Source organism: Alosa pseudoharengus, unplaced genomic scaffold, assembly GCF_046254945.1.
Source record: "Alosa pseudoharengus isolate Yale_2024_CS ecotype anadromous, Long Island Sound unplaced genomic scaffold, YU_APseudo_1.1 YU_APseudo_1.1_scf_9, whole genome shotgun sequence".
NCBI classification, from domain to species: Eukaryota; Metazoa; Chordata; class Actinopteri; order Clupeiformes; family Clupeidae; genus Alosa; species Alosa pseudoharengus.
In genome coordinates, this window is record NW_027468881.1 from 35,105,460 (window position 1) to 35,129,764 (window position 24,305).

The window sequence follows — 24,305 nt, forward strand, 5'->3', positions numbered from 1 at the left end:
CAATGGGGGTGCCTCGGGCATCGGACTAGCCATGCAAATAAATCACTGTTTAACACCATTTACGAGGCTCAAAGTAGCTCCACACTTCATTGGTAGACTTCCGAGGGCCCTGACATTTAAAAAAAACTTTGAAAAATCACTGGTAGTTTATTTACAAGACGATTTATACAGACAGCACCTTCAGGAAGTTTACCGTTCGCCACCATCTTAAATGTAGTCATGATAAGTGGAGCGACGAGTACGAATGAACAGGTATGATAGAGCAGATTCCAAAAATAATTCTGTGGAAATGCATGGATTCCAGTTGCTGCTACTGGAAGCATGGGTTTCCTCCATAAAAGAGACTAGCATTAAAAGGTGCTCTAAGCGAGGCTGGGCAACGTCACTTCTGTTGACTTTCAAACAAAACAGAGAGCTAGCTCGCTACTTCCTCCCCTTCCCTCCCATGCTGCTCCTGTGCAATTGAAACTCTCCTAAACGCACATCTCGTCTGTGATTTGCTGGAACAGTTTGTTACGTTTCCATGGGCTAGGTTTGCCCAGGTTGTTTTTGTTGCCGTTCTTGGAGCCTGGGCTGTCCACAGAGATCGGTTTTTTTTACAGTGTATTCAGGACACAGACAGCTAGCAGTTGGTTAGGTGATGTTTGCAGTAAGTGACATAAAATGTTTTAGCCTAAAAAACGCTGCATTGCTTAGAGCACCTTTAACTTCACAGCCACGGTTAAAATCCTTAAATTCACAGACGTGTCTTGGCTTTACTTTTCAGGCAAAAAACGTAACAGCTGCCAGACTTTGATGAGACGTGAAATATCCACTGGAGTATAGCCCTTATAGCCTAGGATAATTTAGCCCTTATAGCCTAGGATAATTTATTTCAGAGACTCAAAATCATCTTTTTCATTGTTATTGTTTTTGAGTTGAGGCTCATACATTGTTTTTTTTAGCATAGACTCATAGGCCCTGCTTAAGCAAATCAAAAAACACCACCAGGCTACTTGTAAAAGGAAACCAGGCAGACCAGTAATAACATTTTGTTTTATTTTGAGTTTGAGTGAGAGTAACAGACAAAAAAAAGAAAACCCAGGTGCAATCATTAGGCTAATGTGTGTTGCTAATGTGCTGTTTTAAATATTCATGTTACAGATCTTTCCCGAGTCTCTCTATTTCATCAAGACAAAAATCCATGTCTCTTTGAGAGGTCTGTGGAGAGACGACAATCATGCGGAAGAAGTTGACCTGTCCATTCAATGGTTGATACCCCACCATCATTGTTCCCTCCTTCATCATTTTTTCCTTTATGGCTGGGGCCACCTGACAATAAAGATTTGTGGAGTTATTACCATTTGTTATAACAGTTTTTATTCCAAACAGATGCAAAATACACAAGGGATGTTTTTATCTCTGTCACAACCCCATGAAAGGGCGTATGTGGGTTGTTTGCTTATACTGCCTGCATTCTCTTCCCCTCTGCTCTGTTTTCTTAACAATGCTAAATTGAAACAGTCCAACATTCATGTGAAACATGTTCTGTTATGTTTGCCAGTCTATATGTTCAAACATGTTATTTTTGTCCCATAGCGTCCCCTTACCTTTGACAGTCTGTCTTGGTAATCGTCACTGTTCTCCTTCCCCCTCAGACTGGGTGGTATGTACCAAAAGCAAGTATTCACAAATGTTGGCTAGACAAAAGCAACAGGTAGAATAAGACAATGTTCATTAAAAAGTGACACCAGACTTGTATTTCTAGTTACTGGGAGTTTCTGGCAGATAACAAACCATCTTCAATAGCCATCTTAGATAGATAGATAGATAGATACTTTATTGATCCCCAAGGGGAAATTCAGGAATCTTCATCAGCCTGATGTAAAAAGATGTGGAAAAAATGTTTGTTGTTTTAGGCAGGTCAAGACATTCACCTCACTCAACAGTTGAAATCCCTCTCTTTTCTTGATTGCCTCTGCAAGGTACCTGTTTAGAGGAAAATAAAGAAATGCGGATACTAGCAGTAAGATACGACAAGTTTATCCATATAGTGCAGTTCATACACAAGAGTAATTCAAAGGGCTAAATACTATTAATAAGAATATTCATCCGATTAACAGGAATTGCTTTTGATCAGTAGCAGGAAATCACCTGAGAATAGTTTGTTCTTAAACCTATTTGAAACTGGCTCTATATATCGTTGGGGCATTTTTGATGTCATTTTTGTTCAGGAAGCTTCATCAAGTTTACTTCTAAAAATATTTCTTCTCTCGACATCTCTCTGCGTCACCTTATGCCGACGAGCATTTTGGTTTAGCCAAGTTGTTGATGTCATCAACCGCCATTGTTCCGTCTGTACGGCTACTGAGCACTTATTAGAGGGTTAGATCAATGCCGGCAGAAAAAAGGTTAGGTGATGAGAGAGGCAAAAGTTTTCAGTTAAGACTTTGGCCCCAATCCAACTGAGTTATGTGCTATTTGGTCTGAAATATTCTCTGCAATTCCAGAAAAGGTTAAAATTGTGCATTTTGTTTAAATCCAGTTTCAAGGTGATTTGCCATTTAGTTCTGAGAGGCTGACTCACGTAAAATTAATAACAGAATGTAACAGTAAAATTAATAACAGAATAATAAAATAACAGAATGAAAAAGAATAGAAATCGCCAGAAATGATAGGTCAAGCAGCAGGAGTATGAAAAGTGCCCTACTCTCTTGAGTAAGAGGAAGCATTTCATTTAATGTCTTAAATTTATTTATGGCTACATAAAGTTTTGCTGTAGATAATGAATTTGATTAACAATTTCATTTAAACATAATATAAGGGATCATTATTGTTATTATTATCATTATTGCCACTATCATTATTTGAAAGCAATACAAGTGTTAAATGAACTGGACCTTGTCAGGGAAAGGGCTCTCTCTACCCTCTCTGCAAGGCCTTTGGTGCCAACTGCTTTCCACATCAGCCATAGTTTCAGACAGTCCACCTTTCGACTACATTGGATGGTCTTGTCGCCTGTGTCCAAGCTCATGTCATAGAACTTATCTTTTTGAAACAAGTATGTGGCACTGGCACAATGACATTTTTGAAGCAGATTCTGTCACAGAGGGGTAAAATGATGCTCAAAAACAGCTGTTCAACTGACGAGTAAAACTTGAATGACTTATCAGGGCTCTCTTACCGCAGTGTCCCTAACAAGGAATGCAGAACACTGCAGACCTGTTGTCAGCATCTTATGTTGGTTCCAAGTCACTGAGTTGGCTCTTGAAACACACACACACACACACACACACCAATAACAAAATTAAAAGTGCATATATTTCCAAAATGTGTTCCCCAAACGTATAACAATAAAAAGCCAATACTATAATAAAAACCTGTAATTCTGTCTCTATTCACCTTTCAATTCCTTTCACAAGATGCTTATGTTTTTTGGAGAAGAGCACACTACCACCAAGAGCAGCCTGTCAAGGGATTACAAGAACAAGATTATAATCACTGAATTTAGGGAAGTATGATACACCCAATGGAACTAATGAAAGGGACTTACATCCACATGCATCCATAGGCAATGCTTTTCACAGATGTCGGCAATAGTTTCCAGGGGATCAAAAGCTCCACGTATAGTTGTGCCTGATGTTGCAGACACAATGAAAGGGACTGCGCCCTGAAATATATGTAGATATCATGGATGCAATCAGATCTAGGACTACTGATGATACATTCTCCATGCAACATTACAATGACAGTATTCACAGTATAATACATCTACCAAAACATTTGAATGAAGGAATAATTGGCTACTTGATTCTATGCCATGAGTAAAACCAAATGCAAACAGTTGGCAATAAAGAAAGACAGCAGATAAGAAGGATAGATGATCTTTTCATCAGACACACATCACTTGTTTGATCAAAATGATGATCATTTTGTGACTCAGTTGTACCTGTGATCTGGCGAGCATGATTTTTACTTCAAGGTCCTGTGGGTCCATGGAACCACTGGATATGAGTAAGGCAATGACAAATATTAGAGCACAAACTATAGCACATTGAGAGTAGAAACATGGTCTGCTCTTTTTAACAAAGCTGTCAAATATGTTTTGAAAGATGGTTGTATATATTGAGTCATTGGATAAAATAGGACATATATACAAGGACATGTTTACCTCTGATCTGTTTTCACATGAAAAACATTGTCAGTCCCTATGCCAAGGAATGCTGCTGCCTTCATCACAGAATAATGACACTACAGAATGTAAAAGATTAACAGAATACTATAATCCAAGATTTCCCAGTTTATCTAAATGCTTTAAATGTTACTGTTTGGGCCAAAGGTCTTTATAATAAAATTGTTGTTCTTACTTCTTGAGAGGTGAAGACAGCAAGCCGTGGCAGAGCCCAGAGTCCTTGCTGTTTCACTTGAGGAAAGGCATGGTAACGTGCCACATTCATGGCAACCATGTTGGACATAGAGCCACCTGGACAGAAGAGGCCGTCGCCACTGGGCCAGCCCACCATTGATATGAGTTTGGTGAGAACCACGTGCTCCATCAGAACAAACACTGGGGCCACCTCATATGTGAATCTGTGCAGATATTAGATCACACTGAACATAATGTATATATGTGGAAAACAAGCAATGATGAAAAGAGTAGCATGGGAGGATGGTGAAATCTCATACAACTGTTTCTCAAACCCCAATGCAACTCTGATTTAAAATGTGTGAATCAGACCACTGGCAAGCCAAAGTAGAAAGTTACGCAACCCAAACTTGGTAAAAAAATAAACAAATGTCACACTAAAATTACTAGCTCATCTTTTGTGTCCTCATTTTAAGTGAGGTACACTTAAGGTACACTTGACAAATACTCATAGTGAGGTATTTCTAATGTTGGCTTATGTTTCTTTGCAAAGAGGGGAACTGGGTTGGTGTCTCAAGTGCAGATGACATAAGTTATAATTTCTTACTGGCTTGTATTGAGAGTTTCTGACAGGAGTCGACCAGCCAGGGCATGGTAGTCAAGGCCAGAAAATAGCTGATTGAAGAACCGTGGATGGTCTGAGACAGAGAAAAAAAGTAATTTCACATCATTTAAACTACACAAAATCCCAAGAGCGAAAACATGTACATTCCTGAAAAAATGTAGGCTGTCGCCGTTAATGCTTGGCATGGCAAATTATTGTTTAGGCTGTAATAAGTAGCACAATAAGTGATAACTGGTTGATTAATTGATTAATAGTAGAGTCATTCCATGTGAAATGAGCCAATGTTGGAAAAGTTGCCGCTCACATTTTCTTTATTCACTGATATTGTGGGCCTTAATTTAGCCATTTTGGAAATTTTAGACTAGCTTTCGGCTAACGACTTTTAGCCCCATAGCACCTGACCCACATGACTGTTTTTGCCACTGATTTGTGTGACTTTTTTTTTTTTTTTCAAATTTGGACACATCCTAAGGGGACAGTAAAAAAGAAACACTTTTAAGCTGTCAAAAAATGGGCTTGCACCTCATTCTGTTCTTCCATGATGATTATAAAGATTTAGGCCACATTTAGGCCATCATCATTTGACAGGTATGACAGATGTCAGGTGTCTGACACATCAATGACACTACAGTTGATTTGACATAGAATTAGCCAGCTTGAATGACCCAGTGTGAATCATCAGATGAACCAATTCATACATTACTATTGTGTTAACTTTTTGGCTTCATAAAGCACTTACTTTTCAGTAAATAAGTTAATTGTGATATGCCTATATTGTTTAAAATACAATTAAGTGCACTCCTGAAAAGATCTCCAATTTAGTAGTCAAAGTACTAAGGCGTTCAATTCAAAATAAAAGTCACTAACTGGTCTTGACGCTGTATTTGGCGACATCTCGGACTCTGGAGAGCAGCTGGTCATGTGACTCTCCACTGTCTCTCAGCTCCAAATCCAGCAGCTCCTCCAACTGCTCTGGATCATGCCAATCACACACCTGCAAGATTATCACCACACACACACACACACACACACACACACACACACACACACACACACACACACACACAAACATCACTGCATGTAATCAGGGTTCTCTACCTTGTAAGGACATACAGTCTATGCAGTTAAAGGGACACCAGGCAACGTTTTCGTGTTAATTACTCATCTTCGTAAGTCTGTATATGGTTAAATGACTTATTACAGGGCGAATGAAGACTCTCTCGCCCGCCCCTACTGCCTGTAGGAAGAATATCCCGCTTGCAAGTTCAGTGTATTGTACCCGGCGACCGAAGCAGTTTCAGTTTCCATCCTGCATCCACAGCACAGAGGGAGGCTAACGAAACGCTAGCGATTGTTGCAAACGTGTGTATAATGGCAGAGCCGGCGAAGAAGCAGCGAAAACCCTTGACAGAAGATGCAAAGAAAAGGAAAAGAGCTTCAGACCGAGCGAGGGGGAGTTTCGTAGAGAAAAAGCATCAGGCTTGCCTGGTGTCCCTTTAAAAGTGAAGGGGGGGTGGGGGGCTGCATGGTTGGTGAAATCAGTTTCTGCCATTCTATACTAGTGCAGTGCCCATTTATACATGCTGTAAAAAACCTGTAGCCCGATTACATGCCCGCAGGTAGGCGTGCTCTAAAAATAGGATGATTTTGAATAGGATTACTGAATGGGGAATACTAAATATTATATTATAATATAATAAATGTGCAGTGAGCAGCAGAGTTTCCGCTTTAAAAAAATGGTGCCGGTCAAAGGGACCGGCAGAGGTTTCGTTTTCCGGACATTTTGATGATATTCCGGTCAAATATCCTATTATCGCTTCTTAATTATTCAAGTTGAGGAAAACTGGAGACAGGCTATGTAGCTTAAAGCTGCAGTTGGCAAGTCTGACAGATTGAGGGGACAAAATGTTGAATGTTTACAACTCTCATGCCCCTCCCCCACTACCACCGAGCACCGTCTCATCGAGTTTGTGCTCGTCAGTGCACACCAGACTGCACCAGACTGTGATTGACAGTCAGATCTTACACAGCCCTGCTCTGATTGGACCAGAAGAACCGGGTGCTGTGGATTTTTGCAAAACAAATAACAGGCTCTAGGTGAAGGTAGAAGTGCGGGTTTTTTTCTAAAACCGGCTGATTTATGTTGTTCTGTCAGAGCATAGTGTCAGTTTCAGTGAATATGATCAAAAAAATCTTGCCAAATGCAGCTTTTAAGAATGATATAATCAGGCCGTATAGAACAGTGTTTCCCAAAGTCTGGGTCGCGACCCACGGGTGGGTCGCAGGAGATTTTATTTGGGTCGCCAGCACATTTTATGTTGTGTTATAGGCTATTATATACCATTTGTCATTTGATACCAGGAAAGCTAACAGTTTTCTATTAGGATGTAGTTTGCTAACTACCACAGTCATGGTTTTGTCATAAAAGCTCATGAAACTGGCGCAAGAAACTGGGGGACGCATGAAACTGGCGGACGAACGCATCTCAGAGGGGGTGCCAGAGCTTGGATATCTACCTCTCAAAATGAAACCGTTCTGTGGGGCGCCTGCCATGTACCTCGCAGCTGCAAACCACAAGGGACATGAATCCGCCTATTTGCACTACCATTAACAGATACCAGCTCCTCAACTTTACCGATTAAAATCTAGTGACCGTGCTGTCAACTAAAGCAGACATCCATAGACGGGACATAAGGCCATTCATTTTGCATGTAGATAGTTTCGATTGTAGATGCAATCTTTAAAGTTAATAGTACCTCCTCACATTCTTATTTCTGATTTAAAATGCACAACAGTGCATTATATTAGGCTACAATTTAAATGGACATTTTAAACACTATTCCTCTCGTTTTCTACCTCGCTATCTCCAAAGTAAAGGCACATTCTTCCGGCTATTGCGCAAAAGCCTCTTGTTCTGATATAACGACTAGGCTATACAAATATAATATAATACAACAATACAATATAACGACTTGAGTTATTTGCTGTTTACATCGGAATTGACGTCCACAGTGTTATGGACCCATTTGTCTGCAAAGCAACGTGGCCTACATAATTTTTTTTTAGAAATACAGGAACAGCTTAGGCCTGCTATGCTGACGAATGCGCAACATGCGAGAATTTCCCCAAACTCTCGGATGCGCATTAAAACGTATCTTTTCAGTAGTCATTTCCAACTTTTCACGCTGATGGTGCTCAAAATGCAACACAACCGTGTTCAAAGCAGGATTTATCTATAGAGATCCTATAGCAATGTATGGTTGGGGAATGCATAGAAAAGTTGGAGAACCTGTGGCCTAAAACAATATCGGTGGTTGCAGGGTAGATTTGAAGTGAAATGGGTCGCGATGGTCTGTCATTTTTAAAAAGTGGGTCCCCAGAAAAAAAGTTTGGGAAACACTGGTATAGAATGCAACATGTTCATTAGCCTAACTTAAACATGCTTAAAGGGGTGGTTCAGGATTTTGAACATAGGACTTCATTTCCAAGTTAGCAAGTGCGATATTTATCAGTGGAGACCGTTTTCAACACGTTTCATCCAGTCCTTCTAGTTGCAGAGTTTGCAGGTGCTAGGCTAGCCTGGCCTTGGCCTGTCTACGTACTTCCGGTCGATTTCTTTTCCCTACAGTACTCCGTCTGGAATAGGTTGATTCACGCTCGTTTACTTCGGCAGTTGGGCAGCCGACCAACCAGCGAACAGAGGGCGTCCCTGAGAGCGATTACGTACTCAGGCATGGTGTTTAGCTACGTCCCGCCCCTGAAGCAGATCGCTTGGAATACATCAACGTAGGGAGCGAAAATTATTTATATTTATGAAATCTTTGAGCAAATGTGAATAATAGTTTAGCCTATTAACAGGAGTGTCACGAACGAAGTGGAGTAGGATGTTATATCGTCAGCTAAACTTTAGTCATAGATTTTGTCACTTGAAATGGGCTACGAACGTACCCGAGTCAAACTCTAGTTTAGTAGGCTACATGGTCGCGTCAAAATCACTATTTTTCAAACACTAAGAAGGCTCGACATAACTTGAAACTTTGATCGAAGCATGCTGCAGAGAAACTTCTCTGTATGACGAAATGCCGGTTGTTAGTGATTGGTTCAAAGCGGTTCAAAGGAACTCCAATGATTTTAAACCTCAAACTGTGCCCTCCCACCCGGAAATAAACGAACGCCTATGGATCTAGGCCAGACTCTCTGCGAAGTCAGAGAGTCTGGTTTCCAGGCTAGTGCTAGGCTAGCGCAAGTCATCAGTATGTGTTAGCCTGCCACTAAAAACAGTCTTACCCACTCCAAAGTACACCGGAGGCAAATTCCAGACAATCGAAGAAGCATGTTAGTGTGTACTTCACCTCACTGTGTGTTCACTGTGTGCTCTGTGTGTTCACTAATTCACAGATGGGATAAATGCAGAGACCAAATTCCTTGTTTACACAAGTATACTTGGACTAGAAACCTGATTTACATTTTACATGTTATATGGCGCAGGAATCGTCATACCACCCGCCTGCATGTATCGAATAATTGCCTTTTTATAAGCAGCCTACATATCTACATGAACACGTATCCAACATGTGCCCAGAATTGGTGCAACATGTACTCATTCTGTTGGAACATGATGGATATACTCAGTACCCTCCAGAATTGGCACCTCTGCTAAGGTTGACTAAAAACCGGTATAAAAAACAATCTGTTGGTGATTTATTGTAATTTCATAATGAAAAAAATTAGGAAAAAATCCAACCTTGAAGGGAAGCAAATTTATCTTGAGAAAAAGGAAAATCTCATAAAGAAATAAATATCTTTAACTAAAACACGTTGCTCACACATATTGGCACCCCTGTAATACCTTCTTAAGCCTTTGCCAATAAAACAGTCTTACAAAATCACCCCAGATTGTCCAGATTCCTAGGTCCACACTTGTGCATTCTCCTCTTTGACTGAGATGGCAATGTCCGAAGCATGATTTTGTGTTCAGCAAACAATATTTGTTTTGATACATTTTAATAAAATGTTAGCTCCCAACAGTTGGTGGGTATGGAAGCATATGTGTAGCTTAATTCAAATGAGAATGCAATCTCCAATATGCAATTCAAAAATACATTACATTATCCAATTGCCTGCCCAACTGTTCTACATAATCAGCCAGAGACCTTAGTGCAGCTGCAAACTCCTCCACTGGGTAAGACGTAAACACAGAAGTGACGTAGCCTAGTTCCCGTCTTGACGAGTGACTTGACAGATTACAGATCGAATTGCCATTTGAATTTTGCAACACAAAGAGCGTGGCAAAGTGCAATGCAATCACGGGGGGCGCTATTTCTTTTCCATTTGAATAAAATGCCTCAAAACGATGGCAAAATTATTGTTTTCAGGCTGGCATTGTCAGTTTTGCCAAATATGTTTTCAAAATGCAATCCTACATTGCACTTTGAATATTAAATTGCAAAACGAATTGACAGTTAAATGATGAAACTGAATATTGAAAATTGAAATGCAAAATGAATTGCCATTTGAATTTTGAGACTGAAGTACCATGGCAAAATGGAATGCAATTCAATCCATGTTTATTCTATTTTTTAACCAAAATTATTCAAATTGATTTTAGGATTGCATTGTCACTTTGCAGATTAAAATACAATTTGTTGGAAATTATTGCAAATTGCAATATTAAATTACATAATGAATTGGCAATTGCATAATGTAATGTCTTTTTGAATTGCATATTGGAGATTGCATTCTCATTTGAATTAAGCTACACATATGCTTCCATAGGTGGGAGCCCAACAGTATTGTTTCAGGAGCACAGAAGACTTTGATTTGAGTTAGCTTGGCATGGTAGTAACATGTTATGGCCCAGTGCTGATGAAAGTGGGTTATGTTCATTCTCCAGGTTAATAAATTGATTATTACAAAAATGTTATAGCTTTTATAGCACAATCTCAAAGACTTAATAGAGTGGTGCAAGACCACATACCTTCTCATTCACATCTGTGGCTTTACAAATAGCCTCCTCGAAGATAACTTTGAAAGCCTCACTTAGAAAGTGCTGGCCCTTTGCATGGCTGAAGTCTGAAATATCTGCATCATGGCTATTAATTCCACTCATCTTCTGCTCTGGGTGCTTATGGAATGGAGAGAATGAGACAATTCACTGTAATTTACTGTAAATAACATTAATTGATTCATCACAATGTATGAACTATAAATAGATAAATGAACTGATAATGTGTAAAATGTCACATAAGTAAGATATTTTAAATGCCCAAGGAACTGCAGGCAACAGCCATTTGTAAAACAATATACATCCTCCATATGGAAATATTATAAACAAAACGATCAATGCCCTAGACATGCAAAAGTTGCTAGATAGTGACCAAGGTTGATTAAGTTCAAAGACAGCTAGAAGGTTATGACCTGACTATCAATTCAGAGAACTTTTATTATATCTAATTCATCATCAAGCACTCTGAACATCATTCATTGCACAAAAATATTCAACCTAACATTATAACCTTGCATTAACACATAGAAAGTGTTTAGTTGTAGCCCATGATATTTGGTCAATATCCTATATGACAGAGATTAATTTATTTCCACTGTCTTAATTAAAAGATCCTCACCTGTCAATGTGTTGTGTAGTCAGCTGCTGGTGGTCCACCTGGTATAAAGGTATTAGAGCAGTGATAGATGGTGATCGATTCCAAATATAAATACAGAACAGGGTAAAAAGGGTAAAAAACATTTTGCTTTCAAGCATTCAATTGGGTTGAGATTCTTGGGGGAGTGACAAAATCTCCTGACAGTATCCTGATATGTCATGTCTTAATGCTGTCCAATAGCTTGGATTATTGCCCATGAGAAATGTCCTCACCAACCCTATGTTTTTTGCATTAAAAAGCCTATTAAGCACCTTTCAAAATCTAAATTCTGAGTGGAATCCTTAAATGACTGTGCAGTGTAGGGCAATCCAAGAGATGAGATCCTAGGATAAGTTAGTTAATTGCTAACTCTTTAGACAGTTCGCCTGCAGAGCAGAGACTATAGATTATTTATTGTGATTCAAGTTCATCTTGGCATCTGTAGGTAGTCTACAGTAAAGGGAACTATCAAAGTAAAATGTGATCAACTTTTTAAAAACACTTTGTTCAATCATATTGTAAAGTCCCTAGACTATTTGAAGGTAGAGTCCACTTTTTGTGGAAAGTTTCTTCATGTTTGAACTTGATGTCCAATAAAATGACACCCTTGCCCTCTAGTTGAGCTTGATGTAGCCTACAATAGCCTACTTGTCTAGTTGAGCTTGATCCTGCTGTCCAATGACACCCTTACCCTTAGGCTACCCTCTGCTCCTAAAACATCATGCTGATTGGCTAGAATAGTTTATGGCTCAATCCAGTCTCTGTGCCATATACATGGGTGATCCATACACGATATAAAAGCTTACACTTATGCGTTGCTGGTGTTTTCCAGTGGGTTGGTGAATTTAAGTTACTGTCAAGAGTTCAAGGAGACTAGGACCCAACTCCCTCCACCACATCCACACATTATAATCACCACTATTAATGCTATCACACATCAGCAGAAAGCAAGATGGAAAGACTGTGGTGTCATTTTTCCCCCCATTGTAGGCCTATTGTTAGTTTGACTGCTCTTCACTGAGTTTTACATAAGAGTTGTGTAGGCTACAGCTGCATTCAAATTCTCAGATATCTGTTTCTGCGGCCTGGCATTACAGATGTAGCTTTCTAGGTTATACTCCAAGAGCTGTTATAGGAGAACTCCTGGCAATTTTAACACGGAGCTCAGTTCACAAAATGCTGTCGGTCGGAAAAAACGTGGGGGGAAAACGGTGCTGTCTGACGCGAGTTAGCCGGCTAGCGGATATAGCAGCCAAATTGAAGCTGTGCTATGTGGATATGTAGCCTACTGTGGCTGTGCCTGTGCCTCCTAACAGACTCAACATGTCATGACAACATGATCAGGGTCCTTACATGACACCACTGCGCGTGTTCAACCCAATAATTGTGAACAGTAAAAATTCTGTGTTTATAAATTAGTCTAAGCTGTCGACCTACCTGTTTCTATAACGATAGTCCCGGTCCTGGATTATGATTGGTTGAATCGCGTTTGACGCTGTTATAAAATCCAACACAAACATACCTGACTTTGACCGCATTTCGTCCCACACGTAAGCTTAGGCCTACTGCATATTGTCACGGATGTGTATGGGTACAATAATGATGGTCAGAACAAAAGATTATTGCAGAACATCACTATCGGGATAGCAGAACTGAAAATGTTGTATCCCACTGATCATATTAAATTAGTAGGAGGTGGAATATGACACCAGATGAATGGGTTGATAAGTGGCCTCCTGGCTTGGTGTAGGCTAATGTAGGCACGGCGCCAGGATTCCAGTTTTGGATGGGCCAGACCAATTATGGGTGGGCCTTAAAAAAAACTGGCTGTGCTTTAGCGCATCTCTCGAATAGACCTCTCGAAGGCCTATATGCTGTAAAAGTGGGAATCTAATATTTCCCCCAAACATAGTTTAGTTCTGTTTGTAGGTCGAATATTTCATTTGTTTTAGGTTTTCAACAATACAGCTCAATCACACTGCCCGACAGTTTTATGCAGGGCAGTTGAAAACATTCGGGGCTTAGCTTCTAGCCCATAGAGTCTAAACGGTTTTCATAATTCCCATTTTGCCTGACTTGCTGCTCACTTTTCATTAATTAATCCACTGACTCAAGCCTCATTTGCACCACATTGATTGAATATTATGGACAATAATATTTTCACAATTAGAGGATGTAATGACATTTAGCTATCTTGACATTTTCTGTTTGCTATTAGCAAGAGTGGCTTTTAAATAGCAATATGCATTATGGTTTGTTATGCTTAGCTTAGGGAGAACGGAACATTGAAGACTCACTCATTCGAACTAAACAAAGTAGGCCACCACTGTTTGGCCAGCTCCAGACTGTGGGCTAGAGGCTATACCTGAACTTGATAACAAACCTGAACTTGTAGGCTAGCCTAAATGACCAGAACAGGATAACTCCACCACCACCTTGTCATTGATGACTTCACGATTTCCTTGTAACGTATACCACATATCAAATGCAAACAATGATATGCCCAACCTCGCGCGCGCACGTAGTCTACGTTCCAAATTATGTGTTATTAAGGTAACGTTCATGTTAAATCTGCTGCATGAAGAAGAGTGAGTTCACCCGTGTTCGCTTGTATGTTAAATGCGTACATCTCATCTCAAAGTTTCAATGCGCGATCGGAATAATGGTTTCATATTTGTTAGTCAACTGTACAAAATACATTCGGGGCTGAAGCCCTGGCAAAATCAGCTGGCGACTACCCCTCCTGCACAGAACTTGTTCATTGACAACGTCATCTGTCATGTAAAACATGCTCCAAAAGAGCTCATAAAAATCAATCACACCCATAGGGAGGGAAAGTGAAAACCAGCGCCCCAAGTGGTTGCGTTCCTATCGAAGAGCAGCTCCAATGTTAAGTCCCATAGACCTATTTTTAAAAAAATACTGTGAAGCCAAATCAGCGATCTTATCCACCAAAAATATTTTTCAGTGTCTATACAGTAATAATCTTCTAACTGTGAAAATGTCAGACCCTATTTTGCCTTATTTAAAAAAATCGAAATTGCTCATTTTGTTTCATAAACGAACTACAAAAAAGCCACGTGACTTTACCCTTCGACGTTACTCACGTAGCATGGTTTGTTTAGTAGCCTGGTTAGCATTGCCACTTAACACTTACTGCCAGCTCATGTGAGTAGAAGCACAACACCAGTTATCCAGACATAAAGGTTATCACCACGCGGTTTACATCACCTTCCGTTATTACAAAAATATGTAAGCCAGTTAAGCAAATTGCCGTATTGATCAATTAGAGATTAAGCGCCCAAACCTGTGACGTCACATGCAACTGTAGTTTGTTATCACCATGTTACGACAAAAACTCAAAACAATTCAACTGATCCTAAAAATAAGGTATGACCACTTGAAGCAATAGAGGTGACCCCAGTGCCTAACATATGGAAGGCATTAAATTAAGATCCCAATGTGCACCGAGATATATTTTTTCTAAAAAAAAATCCCATCCCCTCCGCTAAACTCTAGGAACGCAACCACTAGATGGCGATGAGATTACTTTCCCTCCCTATTAGGCCCTTTAATGCAAATCGGATCAACGATCACAATATCAACAACGTTTGCTGCATTGCAAAAAAAAAAGCATTTAAGCCATTATTAAGCCATAGACATGTGCAACACTGTCCTTTACTAGAAATTATTTTCACACTTTCAGATCACTTGGATCTAGCCTAGCATACCGACAAGCTAACCTGACCCTCGCCAGATGAATTTCGTTCCGCTTAGCTCCGCCTAGCTTCACTCACATCCATCTGGGACCTCTTCCATTGAGAGTGATTTCTGCAACCGACTTTATGGTTCAGCCAATCAGGACGCAGGGCGGAAGTTTCAAAAGCCTGTCAGGACTCTAAAAAGTCCCGGTTTACACCAACCACTATTAAAGTGTCCCGGTTTTTCAGAGATTATAGCCCGATCATTAACTAAACCCATGTAGAAAGACTAGCGGCGTATGATTTCGATAATGTGTGCGTGTGTCAGTCAATCGTAGCAGTCTGCATAATCTTTGCAACCAATGTTACAATGTATCCGTAAACATTGCTGCATGCCTCTTCATATCTGCCTCGTTTTAACGGTTAGGCTACGCTACAACAATGTTGAAGAGAAAGTCATCATTCTCAAAATTACTGTGAGTTAAAGGAATTATCCGGAGTAAAATGCACTTTAGATCGATTTACGGATGATTGGGGGTACATACGTTGAGTTGACATCAAAATCATGTCATTCGGATGTGTTTTGAGAAAGTTCGATTGTACCGTTTTCAGTCACACAACTCGTAGCCTGGAAGTGAGCAGGGCATTTCAATTTCGCCGCTACAAAACGCTATTTTTATACCTCTTCTACAGTTCCAAACAACATAACACTTACGTGGTAGTGAGTAGAGGGTCCCTAAAGCCAAACCGAAGTATCCCGAGGTCTTTATGTGGTCGAATAGAGAGTCCAGAATGAATTTCATCAAGCCAGTACCTTTCCGGAAATGTTGCCATCTTTGCTGTAGGAGTATTATTGCTGGGTGTGTTGTAACATGCTCTGGAAATTCACAATTTCGTCGCCGTTTAAAAAAAAAAAACAACATAGTCCAGTATTTCTTTCGAAATTGAAATTAAGTTGTATGGACTGGACTATGTTTTTTTTTTTTTTTTAAAGGTACTGGCTTGATGAAATTCATTCTGGACTCTCTATTCGACCACATAAAGACCTCGGGATACTTCGGTTTGGCTTTAGGGACCCTCTACTCACTACCACGTAAGTGTTATGTTGTTTGGAACTGTAGAAGAGGTATAAAAATAGCGTTTTGTAGTGGCGAAATTGAAATGCCCTGCTCACTTCCAGGCTACGAGTTGTGTGACTGAAAACGGTACAATGAACTTTCTCAAAACACATCCGAATGACATGATTTTGATGTCAACTCAACGTATGTACCCCCAATCATCCGTAAATCGATCTAAAGTGCATTTTACTCCGGATAATTCCTTTAAGTTAGGCATACAGTACAGGACCTTTTTTTCTGACTGAAAGTGCGCAGAACTTGTGTGTTTGCGTACAATATTTCATACATTTTCTCGGGGGTGATACCCCCGAACCCCTATACCTTTTGGGCTTAAAGAAAAAATATCTGTCTGGGCTAATGGTTAATAGTTTTGTGACAGATAATAATTGAATGGATGTTTGATGGGTATTTAAGGTCCAGGGCCCAGTTTCCCGATTACGACGGAGACACGCTCTTAAGAGGGTTTTCTACGATTCATCTTACGATCGTTCGTTTGGTTTTTCCGACTGTTTCCCGAACATGCTCGTAGCGTGAACGCGCGTGCACTGCTCTTAAGACGCTCTTAAGGGGAGCTGTCCACGTTAATAGTTCTGAAATATCCTCTGATTTGATGGTGATGTCAGGTGACTGCACGTCACAGCTATAGGCCTACCGTTTAAGCTTCGGATCTACACATTAATTCACATCAATACGAAAATAAAAACACTGACATCTGCATGTAAGCATCCCAAGTAGGTTATATACACACAGACATGAATAATTGTTAGATTGTTGCACCATGCAATAGGCTACTTTTTCGCTGTGTCACTTAAAGAGGCCCTATGCAACAATTTTAGCAAAAATGACCTTAATTATGCAGGTTGAGAGTCGTTCTGATGGTTCTACAACACTTTTTGGGTCGTTTGGTGGGTGCTTCGTCTCCCCCTAGTGCTTCTCCGCGGAAAAACCGAATATGCAACTTTCTGGTCACGGTCGGAACACATCCGGATGTAACTCGGTGGAAATACTCGAAAATGTAGTCAGATTTAGTCAGATTGTAGTTTCTAAGAAGACTGCAAAACGGACTCCGACTTGGCTTTGTTGCTGTTGAAATTGTAAGTAGCCTACCTTTGGGTGAACTTGTTTTTGTAATGTGATTTTTGCTCGACCGTTTTATTGTGAGCCCTATGTGTTTAGCTTGGTTTATTGATGCTAGCTCGCTAGCTATAGACCTCTGAAGTTCGCCTACAAAAAAGCTGCCATCTTTGACATCCGGTATCTGGCGATTTTTCCTATGGGAAAATAACATGGGGATTTTGAATTATCGCACCTGCTAAACTCTCGCGGGGATGAAAAAGTCTGAAATGCAGACGTTTTCCTGAACACACTTTTGTCCTCTGCCTTCGAGTGGATATTGTGATCTCCAGTACGTGAAGGCGGCACACTTAGATTTTTGCTACCCCAGAGCTAACTTTCAATGCAACTTGCCATAGGTAGTTAGCGTCAATTAAGAACTGGATCTCCTTATATGGGCAAAGATGGCCGTTTTGGTTCTTTTTTGTAGGCGAACTTCAGAGGTCTATTGGGGGTTTAGCGTAGCAGTCACTTGCTACCGAAGCTGCAGGGGGAGCTATGTCGTGAATAATGCGAGCCCAAATCAGGCGAAAACCCAGAAACAGCGAAGGAATAACCAGACCTGCATAGGGCTTCTTTAAGAACACGTTTGAAGATAAGAAGTCGAGTAAAGTGAGGAAATGTGTAGGCTTAGATTTTGATGCAGTAGGCCTACAGACTAAACCACATGTTCCTTTCTCTGCTTGTACCCTTATAGGCCTAATAAAATATAGCCCTCACTTAGCAAAGATAATGGCAAACTATTCTGGCAACGTCTCGTTTCATAACTTGATTGCATTTTTGTCCGCTTTTCATCACATTGTCATGACCATTAAATGTAGGCTATGCTGTTTTGCACGCTAAAATCTAATTCATCACAGGTAAACACAATAAAGAATGGGAACGTAAGTTGGATTATGTATTCTAAGTTGTAATTCCTCTGTATGTCCTGTTGGTGACCTCAGTGAGAAGTACTGTTAAGACTCTCTTAGCCGGTAACGTCAACTCTGGAGCACTCGTAGATCTACGAGTGTTTTCAAAACGCTCTTAAGCTACGATGGTTTCGGGAAACAGTCGGCAAATCTTAAGACGTTCGTAAGAGGGACTTTATGACGCTCTTAGGCTTAAGATGCTTTCGGGGAACTGGGCCCTGGGTTGAGAGTTATTCATAGAGTTTCATGTAGGCTATGTAGTGAATGTAAAGATTGACAATAAGAATTAAAGCTAATTTGGTTCATGAATATGAGTTAGGCCTATTCCCAGATCTGGTAAAATTTATCGAGAGAGTATAATTAAATATTGCCCTGCTATGCAGGGTTTTTTTTTTTGGATGCATTTGAGAGAGTTGAGAGACAAATTCGCCATTGAACACACACGAAGCAGAAGAGCAGAGGGTGTGAATGATCTTCTTGCCTGCAACACGAACTGCTTCAACTCACCATTTCTTAATTGCATTGTACAGATAAGCGCGACATCTCACCACACTTTAAAAAACATACTAGCCTATCTGGGTAGATGCACTTTGGTTTATTATTTTGGGGTTATTTCATCAGAACTCTAGTCATGTTATTTTATATTTTTCTCAACTTATGTTGAAAAGGAGAAATACTGATTTTCACAACTAAAAGGACATTATGAAGGAAAAGAAAAACAAGGTCATACTGTCTGATCAATTGATGTTTAACTAGATGTACCGCAGAGCGGTACAAAATATGACCGCCACCCAGTCCAGCACATTTTTTCCACAAAAAGAAATCACGCTGAAAGGCCTATATGATTCTAACTGTCTCACTAAATTGCATTATCCACACTCAATTCTCACTGGTATCTGCTAGACAACAAGTACCAAAACATGATTAGTTCATAGATGTGTGTGTGTGTGTGTGTGTGTGTGTGTGTGTGCGTGCTTGTGTGTGTGCCTGCGTATGTGCCTGTGCATGCAAGCGTACATATGTCTACTGTGTGAATATGTGTCATACGTATGATTACTGTGAATGTATGTGTGTGTGTATCTGTTTGTGCACATGTGTGCACATGAAATGGGTTAACATGACCCCTGGAGGCAAACATATGGAAAAAAATGGTCATCCTAGGCCCTACAGTTCTCAAGATATTCACAGAGAACTGTGTCTGCCCTACCCTCCTTTCGGGGGGTCCAGTCCAGCGGGGGGGCTACAGATCAAAACGAAAAATGACGGTTCCATGCTATCCATGTAGGGGTACATGCCCACCAAGTTTTGTGTACCCCGGTCTTTCAGTGTCCCGGGAATCCTTGTTGGTGTACGTCACTAAATGTACACATAAATTATTTTATTGTAAGGCCACCCATGAACGAAAGTACACAAAACTTGGCATGCATTCGGAGGGTGTCATAATGATCCTACACTTTTAATTTTGTGCAGTTTTGACCTTGTCAACCAGAGATATTGCGATGAAAACACCTAATTTTTTGCTTTTAATTTTTAACTAGGTGGCGCTATACATGAAATAAGTGGTAATGGGATGGGTTGACATGCCCTCTTAAGACCAACATACATAAAAAAGGTGGACCTCCTAGGCCCTACGGTTCTCGAGATATTCACAGAAAACTGTCTCCGGCCACCTACAGGCCAGTTGGTGTATAGTAACAAATTAATTTATTGTGTGGCCCCCCATGAACGGAATTCCACAAAACTTGGCGTGCATACAGAGGGTGTCATAATGATCCTACACTTCCAATTTCGTGCAGTTTTGACTATGTTAGGTCACAGATACCTTCGATTACAACACCTAATTTTTACTTTTTTGTGTTTAACTAGGTGGCGCTATACATGAAATTAGTGGTTATGGAATGGGTTGACATGGCCCCTTGAGATCAACATACAAAAAAAAAAAAGGTCCTCCTAAACCCTACGGTTCTCGAGATATTCACAGAAAACTGTGTCTGCCCTACCCTCCTTTCGGGGGGTCCAGTCCAGCGGGGGGGCTACAGATCAAAACGAAAAACAATGGTTCTGTGTCATCCTTGTGGGGCTACATGCCCACCAAGTTTCGTGTACCCCGGTCTTTCAGTGTCCCGGGAATCCTTGATGGAAATTTGGGCATGCGAAAAAGAAAAAAAAAAAGAAAAAAAAAAAGAATCTGACTAAACCTATTTGACCGCAGCTTCGCTGCGCGGCGGTCATAATAAATGCCGGGCTATGTTCTGAGTAAAGACGTAGCAGCAACACAAGTGTTTTTTTTATTTCTCTCTCCTCTTTTGAAAGGTTCCTTAAAAAGGCAGCACTTTATTCTACATTATAACTAGATGTACCGCAGAGCAGTACAAAATTTGACTGCCGCCCAGTCCAGCACATTTTTTCCACAAAAATAAGTCTTGTCAAATTGTGTTCATTTCCTACTTTGTTCCTTTTTTGTGTTTGTAATTGAGTGTGCGCAGAGTGTGTGGTTGTTTTTGTGTATATGTGTGCTTCTGTGTGTGTGTGCCTATACATGTAAGTTTCTTTTTTGTGTGTGTGTGTGTGTTTATGTGTTTGTGTGCGTGTTTGTGCGTGTTTTGTGGGTGCATGTATGTGTGTGTGCATGTGTAGTGTGCTAATCAACTACTTTCTTGACAAGTGCTTCACAGGAGAGGCGGAATCTCACTGGCACCACCAATGTGTAGCACCCATCTGAGTGATGCACAACAGCCATTATGTGCCAAAATGTTCACCACACACTAGTTTCATGAAGGTGGAGAGTGAAGGAGTGAATGAACCAATTACACACTGGGAAGATGATTACAAGGCCAAATTGAATGAACCAGGTTGGGAATTTAGCTAGCAAATCAGGGAACCATCTACTCTTTGCGATAAGTGCCATGAGATCTTTAACAACCATGGTGAGTCAGGACCTCAATTTAACATTCATGCAAAGGAAAACAGGCCACAGGGAAGAGTGCCACCTATTGGCCAGCCACCAACAGCACTTCTAGCAGGAACCTACTCTTCCAAGGAGGTCTCTTATCCAAGTACTAACTAAGCCTGCTTAGCTTGAGTAATTAAGCAAAGTCATGGTATCTGTTGGTCTGGCTGCTGGCTAAAAACAAAAGGTGAAAGGCATATATGATTCTAACTGTCTCACTGAATTGCATTATGCACACTCAATTCTCACTGGTATCTGCTAGAAAACAAGTACCAAAACATGATTAGTTCATAGATTTCACATGTAAAATACATTTTATACAACCCCACTCACATCTTGCCTGTTCATAATTGGCCCCCCATGAACGGAATGCCAAAAAACTTGGTGTGCATTCAGAGGGTGTCATAATGATCCTACACTTCCAATTCCGTGCAGTTTTGACCATGTCCGGTCAGAGATACATATACCTGTGATTACAACATCTCATTTTTGCTTTTTCATTTTTAACTAGGTGGCGCTTTACATGAAATGAGTGGTTATGGGATGGGTTGACATGGCCCCTTAAGACTAACATACAAAAAAAAAAGGTGGTCCTAGGCCCTACAATTCTCGAGATATTCAGAGAAAACTGTGTCCGCCCTACCCTCCTTTCGGGGGTCCAGTCTGGCGGGGGGGGGCGACGGATCAAAACGAAAAACAATGGTTCTGTGTCATCTTTGTGGGGCTACATGCCCACCAAGTTTCATGCACCCCGGTCTTTCAGTGTCCCGGGAATCCTTGACATAAAATTACACATGCTGGAAAAAAAACGGAAGAAAAAACTATACCTAACTATACTAAACCTATATGACCACCGCTTCGCTACACGGCGGTCATAATAAGTTCCCCTTACACCGACAACCAAAATCAATGGCCAGCTTCAGACCGTCGAGCCAGGCCAGGCTAAGGTCATTTGGAGGCCACCTGGTGATAGTTGTCCAGGTCTACAAGGCTCATATCCCTGAGACCTTTGTGTTCAGACTATCAGGCTATTTAGGATTAGCCTACACCTCGACACACCCTCGCTTGTGAAAATGTCACCAATACCGCCCATTTTCAAACAGGACATTAGTAGAAAATCACGTATCCCATGCTATCTAAAGTCACCTATTTCCGCACATGCCGTATTATTTTTCCCCCTTTCACATGTATGTGTCACTTAATATTAATTTCTATACAAACAAGACGGCGGATTCCTAAAGAAATGCAAGCACCCACACCAAGTGTATCTAAGGTACATATTAGGTATGTACCAAAAATGACATTTTACCGTGACTCGAAGAGCTGTAAACAGTGTTGTAAGGCTGCGTGTACAAATCCGCTTGGAGCTCCAGTGGAAATTTGATTTCGCAACAAGAATTCTCGGTCTAACCCTTGGTCTAACCATTGATGAGTATGAGTGGGCGGAAATAGGGCACCCACCAGCCCAGCACCAAACTCCCAGCACAGTAAACAAAATAGGATTTTGAAGGCAGTAAATGCTCCCGTTAAGAACCAAACCAGATTTTGTTCAAGTCTACACACCTATGGCTACTGGAAAATTTAAGGTTCATTTATCAAATGTTATTTTGAAGTATTAAAAAACATCTTTATTTTAGAATTTCATAAGTTCACTTTTTACTGTGCTACATGGCGACCTCTGGACAGAGTTACGGTACGTGTCCATTATCGTAGCAAAGCCCACCACACCGCACATAGCCCATTGATTTCCTATGGAGAGCGGCAAGGCGCCGTTAACTTATCCACAATGCACCTCGGGAAGGCGGCGCAGCCATTCGAGCAGAAGCGGTGCGTCGAGAAGTTGGGCTCTGCCAAAGTCCTTTTAGGCAAGTCCCTCCACTCGGCGGCCATATGACAATGCTTTTTGGGCACTCGTCGGGCATCCATTTCGGCAGAAATGCGCGTGCGCAAGGCTTCACGACACCAATCTTGCTCCAGCGGCGAGATCACAACACATGATTGGCACGATGTCTTCACAACACACCATATGATTGGCTCAATGTATTCACATCACACCACATGATTGGCTCAATGTATCCACATGTCGACGTTTTGCCGAGGAAGGGGTGGGATATGTGTAGACAATGGCCATATTGGCGTGACAAACTAGCCCCATGCATTTCTATGGAGTATTTTTTGAGTGCTGTGTCTCCACATTAGAAAGTCTCTGGCTCTGCTGGACACCTCGGGAAGGCGGCGCAGCCATTCGAGCAGAAGCGGTGCGTCGAGAAGTTGGGCTCTGCTGAACTTTAAGTATAAAGTCTCTGCATTTAACCCAATCGGTGAATTAGTGAAACACAAACAGCACACAGTGTACACACAGTGAGGTGAAGCACACACTAATCCCGGCGCAGTGAGCTGCCTGCTACAACGGCGGCGCTCGGGGAGCAGTGAGGGGTTAGGTGCCTTGCTCAAGGGCACTTCAGCCGCGGCCCACTGGTCGGTTACAAGTCCAGAGTGCTAACCAGTGGGCCACGGCTGCCCACTTTATGCAAATGTGAGCGGTTAACACGAGGCGGTTTGCCATTGAAAGTACATCTTCGGTAAAGAATTTCTCTTCTTTGCTCTAGTCTACCGGTCCGGAACAATAGCCTGCCAGAAATATTTGTTCTGCTTGATAATCGTCTTGGATTGGCACCTGGGAATGACAAGGACCACCCCAGTGATTACTTTGTTTTTCCAACAGGGAGTGTTCATGTGCTTTGCCGTCAGAATGTGTGATAAACACGGATGCCACAACAAAGGTTTAAACATACGCTCACTAATCCTAAATAAACAACTTTATTTGCTTAAAATAAAGACGCTTGTGAAAGAAAGATATGCAGCTTAGATAGATATATAGATACTTTATTGATCCCCAAG

At 41.0% G+C, this 24,305-nt stretch overlaps 1 protein-coding gene across 2 annotated transcripts; it reads right to left on the reverse strand.

Annotated features, from left to right (window-relative positions):
• Positions 1-1,021: 1,021 nt before the first annotated feature.
• Positions 1,022-13,277, reverse strand: LOC143114671 (cysteine sulfinic acid decarboxylase-like). 2 transcript variants are annotated; one of them, XM_076276387.1, is made up of 15 exons: positions 13,134-13,277; positions 11,594-11,631; positions 10,948-11,094; positions 5,838-5,964; positions 4,953-5,043; positions 4,347-4,569; positions 4,151-4,230; positions 3,929-3,983; positions 3,533-3,649; positions 3,382-3,446; positions 3,164-3,245; positions 2,880-3,079; positions 1,917-1,968; positions 1,590-1,679; positions 1,022-1,311 (listed from the first exon to the last, which is right to left on the reverse strand). In XM_076276387.1, exons 3-15 carry the CDS (start codon positions 11,077-11,079, stop codon positions 1,138-1,140), a joined length of 1,488 nt encoding a protein of 495 aa, XP_076132502.1. In that variant the 5' UTR covers positions 11,080-11,094; positions 11,594-11,631; positions 13,134-13,277; the 3' UTR covers positions 1,022-1,137. The 2 variants fall into 2 exon arrangements, with proteins under 2 accessions (XP_076132502.1, XP_076132501.1); XM_076276386.1 differs by having other exon boundaries at positions 13,049-13,277.
• Between the last annotated feature and the right edge of the window lie 11,028 nt (positions 13,278-24,305).